This window comes from Nicotiana tomentosiformis, chromosome 12 (genome assembly GCF_000390325.3).
Source record: "Nicotiana tomentosiformis chromosome 12, ASM39032v3, whole genome shotgun sequence".
Taxonomy (NCBI): domain Eukaryota; kingdom Viridiplantae; phylum Streptophyta; class Magnoliopsida; order Solanales; family Solanaceae; genus Nicotiana; species Nicotiana tomentosiformis.
In genome coordinates, this window is record NC_090823.1 from 11134544 (window position 1) to 11154973 (window position 20430).

Consider the following 20430-nt stretch of genomic DNA (forward strand, 5'->3'; position numbering starts at 1 on the left):
CAACTATAATTTATCGGTACTGAATATTGTGTCCAAGAAAATAATATTTTTCTTTGTTGATCAGTTAGCAATACTAGTAACAAAGTTTTGAGTAAATAATATACGTAAAAGAATACACTAAAGTATAAAAACTTCTCCGAATAATCTTACATTTAATTATAAAGTCACAACTTTTAAGGAAAAGGCATATTAATTTTATTTTTTTATTTTACATATATATATATATATATATATATATATATATATATATATATATATAAGCTTTGACTTTGAGGTTCTCTTTTATAATAAGTCATTACTAATGTGAATTTAAACGTTTTAATATACACAACCCTTCAGAATAATTTTGTCCTTTCTATTTAAATATTATAATTATAATTTAAAATAAGTAGGGTAATTAGTTTTTAAAGGGTAAATAGGTAATTTGAGGCTTCCCACTTTTAATATAGTACTATATGGAAACCTTAGGAAAAAAATTGACTGATGATGCTTTCATACTGCTTTGTTGGAAATAGACAGTAGAAGGAATTAATGAGCTCAACCTGTGAGAAATTTTTATCAATAGAGGTTATAAGGATAAGAGGAGTTGCTCTAGTGATAAGCACCCTTCACTTTCAACCAAGAGGTTGTGAGTTCGAATCACCCCAAGAGCAAGGTGGAGAAATCTTAGAGGGAGGGAGCCAAGGATCTATCGGAAACAGTCTCTCTAGCCCAGGGCAGGGGTAAGGTTTGCGTACGCACTACCCTCCCCAGACTACACTAGTGAATTATACTGGGTCCTTGTTATAAGGATATTATAAATAATCATCCATCTACACTTGGGAGCTCAGCTAGAATTAATTATAAACTTTTCTTGTCGAGCTCAGCCATAAGTTTCCTACGTGGAGGAGTTCTTCAGTTAATGCTATACATAAACAATCAGAATGCAGAATGAAGAGATAGTCCCTTCAAATAAGAATTAAATTTTATTGACAAACCAGCCATAACATGGTAGCAATATGCTTTGCAACCCCAAACACCAAATTAATAATATTAAAACAAACACTGACAGTCCCCCCCAAACATATGAAACTTCAATTCACAGTTTCACAACTTTTCTAGCATGAAAAAAAGATTCATGCATCGGTACGAGCATACTCTGGTGCCCTCAAAACATCTAGAAAATCACAAAGATCAATTCCACTGCTGAAGAGTTTAGGATCCTTTCCTCCATCTGAGTATCTTCTGATCATGCTGCAAGTACTATGATCACAATTAGGAGAATGATTCCAAATATCACCAGGAGCAAGCAGGTCTGCAGAAGATAATCCGCAAGAAGTCATTTTCAATATATTTTCACTGCGAGGAATATAAAATGGAAAGATTGTCTGTAAAGTGACAGGAAATGGAAATTAGTACACTTGTATTTTCCACCTACATCCGATAAGAGGTAATGAGGAAGTAAAACTAAAGTGGCTTGATTGAAATATTCAAGCCATCTAAAAGATATCAACATTCGTTCAAACCATATTGCCCCCACTTACACAGGATGAAAAATCCAACCTTACCATACTCCTTCAAAAACCTTCCTCCCCTCATATAGTCCGCTACATGAAACCTAAGAAACTAATCGCATGACTTGACTTGTCATTATGACTCTTTAATAAAAATTTAAAGCTTCTAACGGCAACTGCTTTAATAAAAATTTAAAGCTTCTAATGACAACTGCCTCAAATGGCACAGTAAATTTGGACACAACTATGCGTAGATGCATACAGCAGTCACCTGAATATAATGTAGCTACTCTTTACTTTTCCGCTTCTATTAAACAATGCTGTAACTGGAGCATCTAAATACCATCTGTTCATAGCTTGGCAAGATGCAGTATCTTAATGATAGAACAGCTTCTGATTTGTCCACAGCTAAATTCACCAATCCAAGAGACTAGCCACAATACTTCTTATGGAATATAAGCACAATAAAAACTAATATAAAAGTAAAAAAAAAAAAAAAAAACACAGCTTGCTTAAGCACGTTGAGCCAGATTTATCTTTGGAGAAAGGATGTATAAGTGATGGAAGTACCAGAGATGAATTTGATCTTTGGGTCTTTGCAGCTTTAGCAAGTTGCGATCTACCCTGTGCAGTAGCAGCATGAGAATTCTCAATGTTGGAGCCAATATCATCTGAGAGAAAGAGAATTATATACATCAAGTAAATGTCACCTAGAGATTTTGATTGTTAAAATGAAAGGGGAGTGATATACCAATCATAGTTCCTTGCTCGTGTACAAGCACGGCAAGATCCTTGAAAATCTCATTCACTTCACCAATTTGTTGTTGTATTTCTTGTATTCCCTGATCTCTTTCCTCAATAATAGCTTCATTGAAGGCAATCTCATTGTCCAAATGCAAAACCTCCTGTCTGCAGCAAAGGGGCACGTGGAACACAAAACAAAAGCTAAGTTTCACCAAACGAGAAGTGAAGATACATGTCTTAAGGACGCAAAACCATTGATCTTAGATCATATTCGCATCACAAGTATAGTTCCATAAGAAGATGTCAATGCAACTTCAGGACATGGCCAACAAATGGAAGTTTTCAAGATGTGATTCGTAGAAGCAAATGAATTCAACAATTTATCGGCCTCTGATTTACCCTCCCAGATTTTACGTGGATAAAATGTCCAAATAGCTACATCTACCTCCTCTTTTCACATTAGTATAGGAGCTACTTTTGCTCACTAACTCACAGTCAATAACAAGCCCAAATTTTTCCAACAAATAAAGACATAAAAATCTAGTACACGTAGGTATTAGTATGTTTTCTTTAATCAACTAATTTGGACTTTGGTATCACTACTTAATTCATTAAAAGACATCACTAACAAGTAACACCAAGTAAATTTAACATTTTTAAACCCCTTGATAACTCTTGTTCCCAACACCCTAAGCCCCAAGCTTCAATTGTCATCTGATTTCTCTTATACGACAGAAATAAATGTTCTATCTAATTTGCACTACCCAAACAGTTACCTTGGGTCCAACCCAAAGGTCAGGTTCATTTCCTTGTATGCCTATAACTGATAGCTATCTTGCTAGTTAGTTTTAGCAACCAATTCGACCGCCGATGTTTCTTTAACTAAATGCATATCTGGATTTGATAATAATGAGTTTAACAATATCGAGACAAGCACAAAAACTAGTAGTAATAAACAACAAAAGAATAATAGGACCAGACTAACTCACCTTCTCGATTCCACAAGAAGAGCTCGCTGTTCCGGACTCTTATCTGCAGCAACATCTACCTCACTGGCTGTGTAACTGCATACCACAAGATAATATAAATGAAGGCTATGAACTAAAAATGAGAAGCAACAAATATAAAGAAAGGGTATGATTCAGTAAGTCTATAAATAAGCGACTGTAGAGTAAACTCATAGCACGATAAGTTTCTTTTTTATGTAGCTCTGCATATGCCGGTAACTCTGTTTAGTGTTTACTGATGATAATTTCTATAAAGACAATCATCGCCACTGACATTACCTAGAAGGAAGAACTGCTTGGGGAATGAAAGGTGTATATGCCGTCTCCCTCTCTGCTGCAAGTCTTTGAGCCTTTTGAAACTCTTTCAAGACAGCTTGAAAGTCTTTAGCGAGTTTTGCATCCGTTATTTTCTTGCTAGCCTGAGCACAAATAGTATATGAACTTAAATTTAAGTGCAAGCGAAGTTGGAAATAAGAGCAGGAAATACACATAAGACCAGCCAAAAAAGAATGAGAGATCAATATAAAAGAATCTCATAGAGAAACAAGCTGATCAATTGATCGATACGTGTTTAAATATGCATAATATGAAAGTGCAGACCCGTCAATACCGATAAAAGACTGTTAGCACTTAGCAGAATCAATGAGCTCTTTAAAAACTTACACTGACATCAGCATGATGATCTGTATCACTTGCTTGCTTAAGTTTAGCAGATGTATCTTTGACTAACTGCCCAATATGAACCCTTGTCTTGTGCCTGCAGTAGAGCAAAATCAGCACCAGTACCACCAAACAAATGTTTCATCCACTGATAACTACTATTTTTTTTAACTACAAGCTAAAAAGTACGAGATCTTTGAGCTCCATTGAAACATTTGACACTGCCGCTAAGCACTAAAATTGGAAAACACAGTAATGCGGTCCACTACCCTCAATCCCAAACTAGTTATAACCGACTATATGAATCTAAATATCAATTCAAGCTCCAATATTCAAAGAATTCAATTCATTCTAACTAGACTATTTCAGTTTGATGTCAACCTACAACGACCCTCCTCCTTTAACCGAGTTTCGCACCAGCTATGCTTTGCAAAATTCTCACATACACTAGTTATGTAACTCAGCCTATAGCAACAATCAGGAGCGGAACTGGGCGGGCAGAAGGGGATTCATTCGCTGAAAATTACAGGTTAAAAATTTTTTCAATGTAATATATTAAATGTTGAATCCCCTTATATTATTCGTGTGTTTACTTTTTCTATTTTTTGAATCCCTTGGTGAAAATGCAGCATCTGCCACGGGCAACAACAACAAGAATAACTACCACTATGACTATGACTCAGTCCCAAACGAAGTGGGATCGGCTATATGAATCATTACTAACCATGTTAATTAATTCATTTAAAAAATCTCATGCTAATAATACTCAAATACAAATAAAAAGCATTAGAAGTTCGTTAACACAACCTGATTTAATCAAAATTGAATGAAATTTTAAGTGCCACTTACAACTTCTCCCTTAGCTCAGGGGTATCTTTAGGGGTACCAAGTGTATTCACTAGCCTCTGAAACGTAGACACAGCAGTATTGATCTGGAAAATTCCAGAAGCCACTGCTTGAGTCGGGTCTTGCTTCCCATTTGTGTGGAACCTTCTAGAACCCAATGACCGACCCGATTCCAAATCTTGAAAACTCATCTTTTTTTAATCTTTTTCTCTTCAAATTTTTTGAAAAATCCCCCCAACCCAAGTATCAAAATCTATAATTATATACAAAAAGAGAAACAAAATCGAATTTTGATCACAATTACACAGGGAAAAGAAAAACTAGAAATTGGGTTTTGGGGAATTCGAGGAAGGAATATTTAAGGTATGATTATCCAAATCTAGTATATATATATACCGAGAGAAACAAAATCCAATTTTGATCGAATTTAGTAGTAATATATATATATATGAAAAGTTGAAAAAAAAATTGAGTATTTGAGGGGGGGGAGAGGGGTTGAAAAGGGGAAGAAAGGGAAAGAGTGGAAAGGTGCAAACAATGATTTGCATTTGCAGGCGGGCTTCCTTGTCCTTGGATGTGACACGTTAGCTGGTTGGTGTTTGGCAGCTTACGTTTAAAATTTATTCAAATTGTGCTTTTCTTTTTTCATAATAATAGTAATAGTAATATTCGAGTTAGTTTGAACTTTGAAAACAGTTCAATTATTTCATAAAGTATATGTTTATCTCTTGTTATTGAGGGGTTGTTGTTTGACCAAAAAATGTATGACGTTTGATTAAACTAATTAATTTTGTATGATAAAGGGGTTAAACCTAATTATTATCAATAACTTCATATGTATAATCGATTAACACAAATAACATAAGAGTAGTATTGAAAGAAGATTAAATGTGATGTACATTCAATGTTTTAAGATCATTAATGATGGGGGAATATCAAGCAATAAATAACAATAAATGACATTAAAGTCAATAAGAAAAATAATTCACCCAATACTAAATGAAGTGGATGATTCTTCTTTCTGACAATGGTGAATGATAGGCAAATACTAAAATGTTGGGACCATTCTCGGATCTAATGGAAAAAGTGTGGAATAGTAGACAATCGAATCTCTTTAGAAAGGTAGTGATTGTCTTTTATCTAGAGAGAAAGTCTGTTTTTCAAAGAGTATCAAAGAATATCACCTATCTTTCTCCCCCTCACTTTTTCTATTTATATGAGATATTCTCCAGTCAACCCTAAAAGTACATACATCAAGAATATTCTTGAATATTCTATTACAAAAACTAGTCGTTAGCATTGCCCTTGATACTCGACCTCGGTCATTATTGACTACTCGGCTACGAGCCCCATTTTCTACTAATCGACCTCGACCATGTCGCTTTCCACGATACCGCTTCGTGCCAAATCTTAATAAAAGTAGATTTTGACGCATATAGTGGTTTGGTTTGACGATGAATTATGCAGGGATAAATTATGCAGCAATAGGTTTATTTATTGTATATAACAACAACAACAACAACAACAACAACAAACCTAATATATTTCTATAGGTAGAGTCTGGAAATTTTATTTATTGTATAAATAAAATAAATTTTTTACTGATGTTGAATAGATGTGTAGGCATATAAATTATATTAAAATTAAATCTATAAAATAATTTGGACTATATTTTAAATTCAAGATATATTAGTCCAAATAAATATTATGGGCTAATATAGTTGAATTAGTTGTATAAGTCCAATATATATGGATTAAATAAATAAGTCTTAATACATTAGGCTAGCCCATTCAATTGGGCTAAAGTGATGAGCCCACTTCATTAAGCTCAAGATGTCATCTTCCTAGAGGCCCAGTTTGGTGTCACACGTCAAATGACGTGGCACACCAAGTCGAACGGAAGATCCAATAGGATTGTGCCACGTGTCAAAATGACAAGGATGCCAAGTCAAATTAAAGGGCCAATAAAACCACGCCATGTGTGCAAGTGACATGTTCTGACCAATCAAATACGGCCTTGTCACACTTTGATTTGACTGGTCGGAAAGAGTTTGTTCTTATCATAACTCTTTCATCCCACAACTATAAATATGGGTCTTCATAACCTAGAAAAGACACCAGAAGTTATAATAATAAGAAAGAGAGAGCTCGTGAATCAAACGCCGCAAATTTCTTTACAAGTTTCAAGCTTCAAGCAATCAAGTTCAAGCTCAAGAATGAAAAAAAAATCAAGATTCAAGGAGTACGAATTCAAATCAAAGTTCGTGCTAGTTGAATTCAAAATCATCGTTCGCGACAACAAACTACATATTCAAGATCAAGCTCAAAGGCCCTTGGATTTATTTACTATTGGAAAGAAGAATGAGATGATTCATAGATATTATACACTCATATTGTTTGAAATCAAATACTACGATTGTTGCAATATTTTTCGATCTCGATTATTTTCTCGACGCAAATTTATTGTCTATAAGATGTAAATGACCAAAAAATATAGTTTGATGGCAAGGTCAAAAGCTTCCAACATATTTTTTCGTCGAGGCTAGTTTGTGCGCCACCTACATTATTCACTAACTTTTTATTGTTCCCACGAGTATAAGTATCGGGTAATTATATCTGTCAAAGCTTAAACATATGAAATCACCTAATATTTTTGACTGTACTGAAATTTAAACTCTTTTCTTGCATTATTTCACCCATTTAATTGACTTTTAAGCCACGCTCTTAAATATCTGTCTAACTGAATAGAGTGTGCATTTTGAGAAACATCACCAAATTTAGGCCGTCGAGGCATTACTAATGCTTGTGTTTGTTTCTTCCGAACCCAATCCAAAATATCGGTATCTCGGTTAGGACGGTTCAAAATCGAACAGAAACCGTTAATCGAACTGAACCGATAGCTTATTGGCTTATTGGTATCGGATTATCGGGGTAATGGATGATGAACGATTGATATTTTATAATTAACGGCTTAACGGTTTGAGGGCGGATAACTCAATTTTCTTATCGGATAAACCGTTAATCCGTTAAGAATTTTTATATTTACACTTTTACCCTATGTATATAAAGTACTATTGAAACCCTAAATGGCCAAATCCCTAATTTATATTTTCTAATTCTCAATTGTCTGCAGCCACCAGAGACAGAGAAGTCGTCAGTCTCGTTTCTCGCTTGAACTGAAAACTGAGAAGTCGAAAAATTGAAATCTCAATGATTAATACGTGTATATCTGTATGAGTAGTCTTGATGGTATTAAATTTTTGGTTAATACGTGTATGGCAGTATGAGTAGTCTTGAAGACTGTTCAATTAAAAAATACCGTTTGGTTAGATCTTAGATGGTATTAAATATTTGGTATTAATTTAAAACTATTTGGTATTGATTGTTCAAAAAAATTCTATTTGGTTTAGCCGATAACTTAATCTGATACCAATCTGCCTGTTGTCTAATTAGATGGCTAGTGGATTACTATATTTATAATGCAATAACCGTTAAGCCGAATCGTTAAGCATAATTATCCGTTCGATCTGCCCGATAAGCACCCCTAATACGGGCTCCTTCTTCTGTAATGGGGAAATTATGCCTAATAGAATTATCGTTTATATTTTGACCATCGTTAAGAATTTTTTTAATAAAATAACCATGTGTGAGAATTTTAAAGTTTGCTGCCAAAATCTTGAGTCAAAATTCTGACAATTCTAGCAGTGTGCTTCAAAATTTTACAGCATACCTCAAATTCTTATAGTGTGTTTTAATATTATAGCAGCGTGCTTTAAAAATATGGGAGCATGCTATAAAATTATGACACATGGATATTTTTTGAAATCTTTTTTAACAAGGTCAATATATAAACGGTGGCACTAAATGATGGTGATCTTTTGCCAATACCCATTCACATCAAACTATTTACCCATCCTTACCCATAAAGTTTTCTCCCTACCCATTTTTTTTAATGCCTAGCCCTTCCAACCAAATAAAGTCAAACTAAGCTACTAAAAACAAGCTAAGCCAAGCCAATTCACTCCAAGTCAGGCCAAGCCAAGCCAAACTAAATCAAGTCGAGCCAAGCCAAGCCAATTCAATCCAAACCAAGCCAAACCAATTCAAGACAAATCAAGCTATGTTAAGCCAAATTAGTAAGAAAAGTGGGATGAGTTGGTAGGTTGGATAATTAGTTTTAATTGGGTAGGTATATACTGTAACTAGATTTCAAATGGGTAGAGAAAGATAATTAGTTTAAGCTCAATGGGTATTTTGCATAAATTGATCCTAAACGATCCTATTAGTGTAAGTATCCTTTCTGTAACCCATTCTACAGGAAATTACACTAGTGACCTTGAAAATGGATGGTCTTGATTTTTTGACCCTCGCTTATCTCATGCGTAAGTGTTTAAGGTATAAAGTCAAAAGTGTTGCCAATGGGTCAAATGAGGGGTAACATTTGCTAGACTTAAAATTTTACCTGTGAGGCAAGTGGGGAAAAAAAGGAAATATTACACAAATAGCCGGCCAGATTCAATATTTACTTTTTTTAGCCGATATACATACATTATATATTGATTATACGTAATTATACATATATTATATATTTACCGGCTATTTATAGTTTAAGAAATTAGGTGGGCGGCTATATGGGTTAATTCTTCGAAAAATATTTAAGAGTGGCACCGAAGTGTTCTATTTGAGCAAATAATCCCCCATTCTAATTTCGGCCCAAGTAAACGTCAGCCCAATATATTATTGGTCCAATTACAGAGAGTAAGCCAAGTGAAGAAAAAAAAAAAACGAGGTTCGATTTTGATGAAGACGACGATCTTCATGCCCTGAAACCGAAAATTTTCATCATCAAGAACGAAGCTTTTCAGGTGATCTACGTTTTCCGTATCTCTCACTTTTCTGGGATCTCAAAAATTCTAATTAATTTCCATAATTTTATGTTTAGTTTTCCAGTTCTCATATTCACATATCCAATGTGGTGACATGTGGCATTTCTTGTGAGAATTCATATAGCAAATTCTAGCTAGTTTTGAATTGAGGTTTGTTTGATTGATAAATTGATTGATTCATCAAAAAAAAAAAATTAAAAATCTTTGTAGCCCTTTAGGATCATATAACTCGTGAATCTTCTTATATAAGCTCTTTTGAAACTTTTTTCTTGGAACTTACTGAGATTATGTTTATTGTTGCTATTGTCATTTTATTCTATATAGTATTGGCCTGAGATGAGTTTGAATTGAATAACATGCTTAGTGAGGATTCATATAGCCGACCCTAACTTGCTTGAGCCGTGGCGAAGCCAGAAATTTCCTCAAGGTGTTCAAACTTGAAAGAAGTAAAATCTTTTTCCCGACAAAGGGTATTCAATATATGTTACATATAACTCTAAAACTTAATATTTTACATGTATACATAGTATAATTTTTCGACAAAGGACGGTCAATTGACCACCCTTAGGACAATGTAGTTTCACCTTTGTGCTTGAGACTGAGGCATAGTAGTAGTATCTTGTTGTAGTTGAGATTATGCATTCATATTCAATAATTGCTGAAAGGGTCATCGGAATACAACGGGGCTTATCTGTTTTTGAGATCAACCTTGTCCGTGATGGCCCAAGGGCTCATGTGGGGAGGCCTTTTTCTAGCTAATTTAGCATTTTATGGTAGGAAGTCACTATCTTTAGGATTCAGATCATGTATATTAGGTATTTGTTATTTGAACATTATTGGAAGTTCAAGAATCACCTTAAAGTGGGGGGACAACTAGAATTTCTCTGGTAATGTGTAGGAAAATTAAAGTCTAGGTGACAGTTGGCTGGAGTAGTAGTTTAGTTCTTAGAAAAATATTTCTCTTATTCTCAACTTGAGCCGAGGGTCTATCGCAAACAATTGTCTATCTTCATAAGGTAGGGGTAAGGTCTGCGTACACATTACTCTCCCCAGGCCCCACTTGTGGGATTTCACGGGGTTTGTTGTTGTTTTCCAACTTGACTAACTTAAGCATTTCTTAAAGCTTGATGCTTCTATGATGTATATAGCATCTCTTTCTTGGGAAACATTGGCCCTTGTGAAGTTCAGTTCCCATTGGCAATAAAAATGCTTAGGGTCACTTTTATTAGATTTGAGATATTGATTGAATTAGAATGAAGTGCGTGTTAATTTGTAGTATTGTGTCCTTCCGTAATAAACGATATTTTTGGTGAAATTAGGGCCTAATATGTGCGCAAGATCCGTCGCCTATCATATGGCTTTATTTTGTGATTCATCAGTTGGAGTCCTTTTCAAGTAAACTATAAAGTTTATTAATTCAAGAATTTATACATTACCGTGATGGGGCATCTAATATATCTACTGTTTGGATGAAACCTAGTTTGCTCAAACTACTGGTTTATAGTTAATCAGGTGTGTTTAGGTAGAATTATAGCTAGTTAATTTTGGGTACTTCAGTTTTGGTGGCAGTTTTGTTATTTGGGCATGAAACCACTAGAAACAACTGATGACATTTCCTTGATAAGTTTATTTATTAATACATAATATACCATGGTTCCTTCCCTGATTTTTCATCCTAATATGAGGCTACTAACATCTGTTATTTTCCAGATATTAAGAGATGGCAGCCTTACGATTAGGCCACTATAATATTTTAATGCAGTGCAACAAATATATGTACTGAACTTTGTTCTTCAATGTTTGGACCTTTTTTATGCTACAGTTCCGATTTTTTTTTTTTTTACTGTTAGACGTGTTTATGATATAACTATATCTAATACATATCCCAATCTTAAATGTCTTTTGATGAACTTATATGGATGGAGGTTTCCCTTTGTATTTATAGTTGGAAGATCCTGAATGTTATGGTCTGAACACATAGATGTGTGCTGTTTGCTATACTAAATCCAGTTAATATTTGATTGGTCAATGAATATACGAACACACTGGTGTTTAATTGTCTTTGGCACATTTTTTATTGACAAATACATAACCCCGTAAGGTATCAGTGTTCATTTACCTTTGTTTTTCTGGGGTTGTGCCGTGTGCGTTGTAGTTTAAAACCATCACTGCTGAGGGTGAAGTTTTGTCATTTTAGGGTCAGGATAATGCTAATAAGCAGGAGGCAATTAGAGAACTGCTCATGTAGCTTTCGGAAGTTTTCCTTGGCAAGGCATATTGGTAGATTGGGTAGATATGAATGTAATGCAATCATTCACAAGGCATTTTGCCAGGGTTAATGCTCACGTGCTGGAAAACACGGGCTAAGATCAACATATATAGTGGATATGTAGCATATCTTCTCATTTTTCTTCCTCATTTTCTTCTTCCTCATGATGCACTAGACCTGGAAAGACACGGTTTAAGATCAACCCATGTTGAAGTGAAACTTTATAGTCTTCTACATAACTGAATGTTGTTAAAACTATGCTCTTGAGAGAGAGAGGAGCCATCCCTTTTGTTCGCTTATAATGGAGCACTATTTGGTCGTTAATGTGACATCGTTCCAGACTGTGTTCCACTCAGTCTTTTTCAGTTTCTCTCTGTTCCTTTTAGTCTCTTGAACCTTGTGTGTGTAAACCTGTGGCCAAGGCAAAAAACTGTGTGTTAACCCTCTTCTTGTTATGTATGTAAGTTCTTATTAAAATGTTCTCTTTTACAGACGGCACAAGTAGTAGTGGTTCAATGGAGTTAGCGGACAGAGCTGTTGGGCTGCTTTTGACATTGACTAGTTTGTCCATTTTCACATACTATACCTTCTGGGTCATCATTCTGGTAAATCGATAATCTCTTCCTTCCAAATACGTTATGAACCAAGTTTTGTATTAAGTGGGGGAACTGATATACGCTTTTATTCCTATTTCAGCCTTTAGTTGACAGTGATCATTTCGTGCACAAGTATTTTCTACCACAAGAATACGCAATTCTTATTCCTGTATATGCTGGAGTGGCACTCATCTGCTTATTGAGCGTGTTTATTGGATATATTATGCTCAAGTCCAAGAAGAAGAAGGCATGATATGGCCATGTCAAATCCATTTTTGTTCTCTACTAATCTCATGATAACTGATGATCTCTTGTGTTTTTAACTCTTTTCATTTTGAACAGAAGTGTCATAGATCACATAGATGACTCTCTATTCGTGGGTTCACTATGATTTGGAACCTCTAGATATGATTTTTAGTTATACAGACATTAAACAACACATGGTCGATTGTTCTCTTGTTATTTGCTGATGGAGTGTAAGAAAACTTTCTGGTGGATGACTAATATGTTGGATTGTCAACAGTTACCACAAGAAAGTTGCCACTTATAGTTGGTGAAGTTTGATTAGCAGTTTATTATCAGTGTAATCTTTTTTCTTTTCCTTGTTTTTCTGTGTAAATTTGCGTCACTGCCAAAAAGAACACTAGTGATTTCTTCTTATCCGCCTAAGCTTTGGTGGTTATAGTTGTGCCGGTGGGAAATAGTAGGTATCAGGTGGATAGTCGAGGTATGCACGAGCTGGTTCAAACACTGCTCTCATTCTCTCCGAAGCTACGGAAATGATGCAAGGAGAGAAAGTCTAACCCTTATGACGGAAATACTTCTCACATCTACAATAAAGAAAAATACACCAATGAAGACACTACTTTTCTTTATTGTTCATGGTACCTTCCAACTCTGAATGATACAAAGAGTAGTTATTCCAAATTTCCAAGTCTCCATCTGAGACATGCCAGCAATACACGCAATAGTTCTTGATATGATTTTGCAATTAAACAAAAAAATTGACCTCAAGAGAAGACAAAGTGACATAAGTTGTTACAAACGGGACATGGGCAATCTAGTGCACAAAGCATCATGCGTTCATGCAGGGTACACCAGTTCCTAAATACCCCGGAACTTCAAAATAACATCATATTAGATGCAAATGTTGTTCATTTCCAATTTTTGGTTCCTTCCACTGTGAGTAATGGCTACACAAATGGCATCTTATACATAAAAATGTGAGATGTATCTCCCTTTACAAACAATGTGTTGTATATTCTATATTGTATAAATGAAGCTCCTAAGACCTCTATATATCACTATACAATATACAGAGATCAGACCTGGCTACTGGTCTAAAAGAGAACTCTCTTCCTTAACAAGAACAAAAAGGCCACCATCTCCTCTTGAAATCCGGAGATCCTTGTCAAGGTATGTCGTAATAAGCCAAGACTTTGTCCTCTCACCTGGAATCGGAATCTTGAGAGGAGGCAGACCAGAAATAGCTCGGGCTATAGCTGCCACAGCATTTTCCAGAGGACCCAGAGATTGCTGTACAGGTGACAAACTTATCTTTTGGCCAAAGATATCCACATTTTCTGGCAGATTTATTTTTGACTTAACCTCTGGAGGATTAAATGTCCCTTCTTTGAATTGAACCTGAAAAAGCAAGTATTATCTAGTCACTGAATGCACAAGCTGGAACTAGTCTAAAAGCTTGTGGAAGTTTATCAAGATAATCTATTCTTTCTTTGCCTAAGGAGTCATCTCACTGCAAAAATTATTCTTCAGAATCTTCACCATTCCATTTGTCTTTGGTTAAGCGACATGCTCATTTTCTCTCTTCACATAAGACAGTATAAGTACCTCTATGAAGAAACTACATTGTAGTTCAAGAAAGGTACCTGTATTCTTGACGGACTTCGAACTTCAAAGGCAGCAGTTGCACTGAAAGAAGAGGTGGCAACAGGGCTTGATAATGTAGTTGAGCTCTCTATGGTAAGGCTGCTTGTACTAATCGTTTGGCTAATCTTTTCAACCTTCAAGAAAGGAATGGTGCCCACAGCCAGAAGAGGTAACAACTCAGAGAATGCTGTAAACCTGACACACAAAAAGTAACATAAGGGGTATCTAGAATATCTATGTCCCAGGACGCAAAATATGAATAATGAAAGAGGAGAAAGAGTATACTCTATAGTGAGATAGTTGTTCTCCTAATCGACTACTTATTATGATAATGAACATTCCAACTTGATGAGTTTGTGCGGAGAAGTATGCCAGTGGTTATCTACCTCAATCCAGTTTGTTCATATAAGAATCCTCTTACACTTTCCACCAAGGTAAGGTTGCATTTCCAACTAGTTTAGCTCATTAATGGGCACTTAAGAATATTGCAGCCAATATCAGTACTACAACATCAACACTTGGGCATATACTATCGTGGGAATTAACAAAAATTGCAGTTAACATATCACCAAGACATAGTGACCTATAAAAAAATTTACCAAAACATGGTCCTCCAATTGCTGTTAAATGCCAAAATTTTTGGGAAGGCAATCATCTCAACTCTCTAAGTTATCCCGACATCAATAAGCCAAGATGTTCTACAGAAATCTTTAGCCAAGTCAAATTTGAAAGCTTACAATTTTCCTCGTTCCAAATTGAATATCAGCTTTTCACCCAAAATATGTTATGCTAAAAAATCTCAGATAAAAGAAAAGTGTATACTAACTTTTGCAGTTTACCCTTATATACTAAGGGGTCGTTTGGTAGGATGTATAAGAATAATGTTGAATATGGCATATTAGTAATGCTGGTATTAGTTATGCTTGCATTAGTTATGCTGGCATTAGCTATGCTGACATATTTCTTATCTATTGTTTGGTTTGATGTATTAAAGTATTGCACAATTTCTAAAAGAATTGTTTGTTTACAAAAATACCCTCATAACTAATCCATTACTTTATTTTTTTTAAAAGAAACATATATTGAGGAATGTTTTTATATGAAAAAGGTTTTAAAAAAATTATTTGATTTGTCTACCTATATTGTAGTATAGAAATAAATATTTATTTATAAAAAAGAAAATATGCTAAGTATTTATTTATTTACTAGGGATATTATTTTGTTTCCCACTTTCTTGAATTATTTCTAACTTGTATTAATATAATATCATATTTTAATCAAGCAAATTTTGAAGGACAATTTTATCTTTAACTAAGCAAATGCATGCATTAAAACCCATTGCATTGTTAATGCCATGGTTTATTATGCATTAGTTATGCATAGCATAATACCAAATAGAGTGTATAACTAATGCTTGCATAACTAATACATAAGTTCAAAAAGTGTACCAAACAAGGTATTGTGAATACACAAAACTAATGCATGCATTATTTTATCTAATGCATCCTGCCAAACGACCCCAGAGTCTTTTGCAGTTTACCCTTAGGCGAATGACTCAACTAATGAATCGAAAGCAACTTATTGTGCTACCATCCGTCTGTTTCAAGCTCTCGTGATGAATCTAGATGTTAACAAAAGCACAATTCAAACTGTTTTATAGTATAATCTTATGCGGTCAACAGACATAGCTAGCATGTTCACTCAAAATACCAAGATTAGAGCTACTTTCACTAAAACAAAGAAGGAATTTTGAAGAAAACGAAAAAAAATCTTAATGCACGGCAGCATCAGTTTAAATGCTACTGTCAGCTGTAGGGGTGTCAAACGGGCGGGGCGGGTCGGATATGAGCGAGTAAAAAACGGATAATTTAAAAAACGGATAAATTATCCGATCCGACCCATATTTGAGACGGATAAAAAACGGGTTATTAGGCAGATATTATGGATATCCATATTATCCATGGCTTCTTGAATATGATCACTTATGGGAGAATTCCTAGTCTTCCAAACTTGAGGAACCCCCAATTTGAGGCTTTACAAATATAAAAGATAAACACATTAGTTATCCCTTGGTTATCCATTTGGTTAACCATTTTCTAAGTGGATAACATGGTTCTTATCCATATTCAACCCTTTTTTAAAAATTTTATTATCCAACCCATTTTTTAATGGATAATATGGGTGGATAACTGTTTTCTTTTAATCATTTTGCCACCTCTAGTCAGCTGTAATGATCTCATATAGCTAAGCGGGTATATAAACCAATCATTAATCAACTACCCCTTACAACAACAACAACAACAACTATGGTTCAGTCCCAAATAAGTTGGAAGCAGCTATATGAATCCTCATTAACCATAATTCTCATCTCAAGCCAACGTTATGCAGACAACGGTAGTAACAACTATGCCTCAACCCACACCCATACTAGTGTCGTGTCGACACGGATCCGACACCTAAACTGTCGTGTCGGAGCAACTTAGCTTTTCGCTGCTACCAAATTCTCCAAAATGGTTAAAATATTCCTAGAAGATATAGCACCAAAGGAACATATCAAATCCCAGAAGATATAGCACCAGTGTTATCAAAGGCGAAAAGCACAAAAAAGCTCAAAGGTCTGTTGGGGCTTTAAGTTCAAAGCGCAAATAAAGCGTGGGCATTAATGAAAAAAGACGCAACTGGAGAAAAAGTAAAAATATGCATATGTAGTCTAAGACTAATAATTATAAGCATGAATAACAAATATATGGACAAAGAAATTGGAAAAAATTTACGATAAAGTGAAATATCAATTGTTTAATGTTACCTTTGCAGGATTACACTCATTGGCAAGTAAAAGCATGCCTAAGAGCCTTGATGCGATACTAAAACGCCCACAAAGCGAGGCGAAGCGCTCAACCTGTTTTGAGCCTCGCTGCAGGGCTTAAGCGCGCCTTTGACAACACTGTATAGCACCTAAAAATATATCAACAACAACATACCCATACCCAGTATATTTTCATATGTGGAGTCTGTGGAGGGTAGTGCATACGCAAACCTTACCTCTACCTTGTGCAGGTCGAGAAGTTGTTTCCAAGAACACATAACATGACTAAAATATATTCCCAACTACTAATTGGTATCGTTTATATCAGGGGCGGAGCTAGCCCTTCGGATACGGGTTCGATTGAACCCAGTAACTTTTGTACAAACCCTGTATTTGTCTTAAAAAATTATTGAATTAAGTACAAATTGTTGATTAAGAACCCAGTAACTTAAAAGATTTAGAATACTGAACCCACAAGTTTCAAATTCTAGCTCCGCCTCTGTTCTATATAACTCTTTTTATTCCAATCAACTACTCATTGATCCCAACTTAGTTGGAACAACAATATGAATCCGCCACTTAGTCCACTCGATTCACATACATTTCATACAACCGGGAGTACATAAAGCCAAAAACAGAAAATTTCAAAAGATAAATGAGAAACAAGAACTCACACTAAAATCCAGTTCCCATCAAGCAACTCAGGTGATTCAACTGGGCTTGGAGTTGGATTTGCCGCCTCCAACTGAGAAACCAGCTCCAGAGCCTCGGCTCGCATCTCCGATGAGGCCCTGAGCCCAAATTCTGTACCATAAACCGTGTCCATTAAGCACCTTTTCAGCTCTGCAACCCTCTCTTCTTCACCTTTCGGAGGATCCGAAACCGGTAATCGCGTTACGGGTCGGGGCTCCGGATCCAACGTGGTTTTATTATCAGAAACGCTCTCATTTATAACCCGGTCAATGTTGTTTCCAACTGGCTTAGCTCCGATCCATTCGTCTTCGTCTCTAGGAGGATCCGAATCCGACACTGTTGGTACGGGTCGGGGCTCCGAATACGACTTCTCGCCCCACTCATCTTCAATTCCTGAATTTTTGCTGCTCCCCACTAGCTCAGCTCCTCTGCCCCATTCGTCATCATTTATAGGAGGATCCGATTCTGATAACTTCGTCCCGGGTCGGGTATCCGGTTCCGACCTCTCACCCCACTCATCAACAAATAAGATTTGTTTATCATCAGAATCGCTGTCGTTTTGGTTGAGTTTATTGCCCGGAGATTTTGGTAAAAACAAATCTTGTGGATCATTGAATGATGAAAAGGATGAATGAATTATAAATTTTCTAAATCTAGAGTTTGAGATTGAAGAATTAGGAAGAAATGAAGTGAGGTAGCAGGGTTTAACGGTGGTTCTAGTGTTGAAAATGAGAGAGGGTACGTGCAAAATGGACATTTTTCTTTACTTCCGTCAGCTTAAACGTTAGTAACCGATGAAGTGCCGGCTGACGCGGTGGTTGAGGACGGTGGTTTTTGCTCTTTTCAGCCGGTGGTCACAGGTGGAGATGCCGACACGACAGTTGACGACGGTTGTTTTTCTCTTTCTTCCGGGTGTTTCTCCCTTTGACTTTAATAGTTCTGCTTCACAAATTTTGTACGTATTTTTTATTTTTATTTGAGGAATCCTATGGTTAATGTTTTGAGATTAAATTAGAGTAGTTATTTTACTTCCAAAGTAGCAACAAATTAAAATATCTAATTGTGCAAATTCGGAAACTTAATCCTAAATTAGGAAATAGAAATTTAAAATTTAAAATTTATATTTACAATATTTATGCAGCTTAATGGTATATACTGTATAAATTGACAATCTTAGCTCACATGAGTATTATGAATTGCTCCACCTTTAATTAAAGATTTCGGGTTCCAGCATTGAAAATGGACAATTACAATAATAAGCTTAGTGTAATCCTACAAATGAAGTCTGAGAATGACAGTATATACGCATACCTTATCCCTACCTTAAGAAGATAGATATGTTATTTTCGATAAACCCTCGACTTAAGAAAAGATGTAAAACAACACTTATTCTTTAAATATCTCCCATAATAGTTTTAACACGGTACAAATCTAAATTAATTGGGTTCTTGTCACGACCCGAAATTTCCTCCTTCGAACCGTGATGACGCCTAACATTTCACTTGCTAGGCAAGCCAACATTAGAATAATATTAACCAATTTTTAAATTATTAATAATCAACGAAACAAAAGCGGAAGCAAAGTTTGAAATATAGTGAAATAATCCATAAAAATAACGGTATCTAAATACCATCCCAGAATTGGTGTCACAAGTACACGAGCTTCTAGAATAAATACAGATAAAGGTCTGAATAAAATAAAACTGTCTGGAAATAAGCACACAGCTAAAGTAAAATAGACGGGGACTTTAGAACTGCGTACGCCATGCAGTTATACCTCAAGTCTCCTCTGGTAGCTGAAATCCGAGCAAGTCTATGGTACGCCGCTGGGACCAACTCTAAAATCTGCACAAGAACTGCAGAGTGTAGTATCACTACAACCGACCCTATGTACTGGTAAGTGCTGAGCCTAACCTCGACGAAGTAGTGACGAGGCTAAGGCGGTTCACTTACATTAACCTGTACTCAATATTAATAACAATAACAAATAATAGAAAATAATTCAGGTAACTCATTTATAATAATTGAAACCAACTCAGCAGTCATAATCCATTATTATTTCAACCAATTCTGTTGCAGCGTGCAACCCGCTCTCACAATATATTCACATTCAATTCTGTTGCAGCGTGCAACTCGCTCTCCCAATATATTCACATTCAATTCTGTTGCAGCGTGCAATCCGCTCTCCCAATATATTCCTTTTAATCAAGTCTGTCATATATTTATTTCAATCAAATATATATATATATATATATATATATATATATATATATATATATATATATATATATATATATAGTTGCAGCGGATTGCACACTGCAACTATATAGTCTGTTGCGGCGTGCAATCCGATCCCCCAATATTGACTTTTAATAAGTCTGTTGCGGCGTGCAACCCGATCCTCCAATATGGACTTTTTAATAAGTCTGTCATATATTTATTTCAATCAAGTATATATATAGACTTTTAAATAAGTCTGTTGTGGCGTGCGATCCGACCCCCCAATATTGACTTTTAATAAGTCTGTTGCGGCGTGCAAAC

The 20430-nt window shown here is 35.4% G+C and overlaps 2 protein-coding genes and 1 pseudogene across 4 annotated transcripts in view; 1 reads left to right on the forward strand and 2 right to left on the reverse strand.

Moving 5' to 3' along the window:
* The window catches only part of LOC104111846 (dolichol-phosphate mannose synthase subunit 2), a 38363-nt gene extending 25281 nt beyond the window's left edge, over window positions 1-13082 (forward strand). Inside the window, exons 2-4 of one of the 2 annotated variants that reach the window (XM_070191925.1) lie at window positions 9547-9615; window positions 12398-12510; window positions 12602-13082. In XM_070191925.1, the coding sequence (XP_070048026.1) occupies window positions 12421-12510; window positions 12602-12754 (243 nt within the window). In that variant the 5' untranslated portion in view covers window positions 9547-9615; window positions 12398-12420 and the 3' untranslated portion in view covers window positions 12755-13082. Of the gene's footprint in view, window positions 1-9466; window positions 9616-12397; window positions 12511-12601 lie in introns of those variants that run through there. The other variant, XM_009621638.4, reaches the window with a different exon arrangement.
* On the reverse strand, window positions 947-5269 carry LOC104111845 (syntaxin-22-like; annotated as a pseudogene).
* Window positions 13083-13621: 539 nt separating the features above from the next.
* Window positions 13622-18881, reverse strand: LOC104111847 (plastoglobulin-1, chloroplastic-like). 2 transcript variants are annotated; one of them, XM_070191924.1, is made up of 4 exons: window positions 17872-17997; window positions 17198-17335; window positions 14391-14586; window positions 13622-14145 (listed from the first exon to the last, which is right to left on the reverse strand). In XM_070191924.1, the coding sequence occupies exons 2-4, from the start codon at window positions 17215-17217 to the stop codon at window positions 13834-13836; spliced, it is 528 nt and encodes a 175-aa protein (XP_070048025.1). In that variant the 5' UTR covers window positions 17218-17335; window positions 17872-17997; the 3' UTR covers window positions 13622-13833. The 2 variants fall into 2 exon arrangements, with proteins under 2 accessions (XP_070048025.1, XP_009619935.1); XM_009621640.4 differs by lacking the exon at window positions 17198-17335 and having other exon boundaries at window positions 17872-18881.
* Between the last annotated feature and the right edge of the window lie 1549 nt (window positions 18882-20430).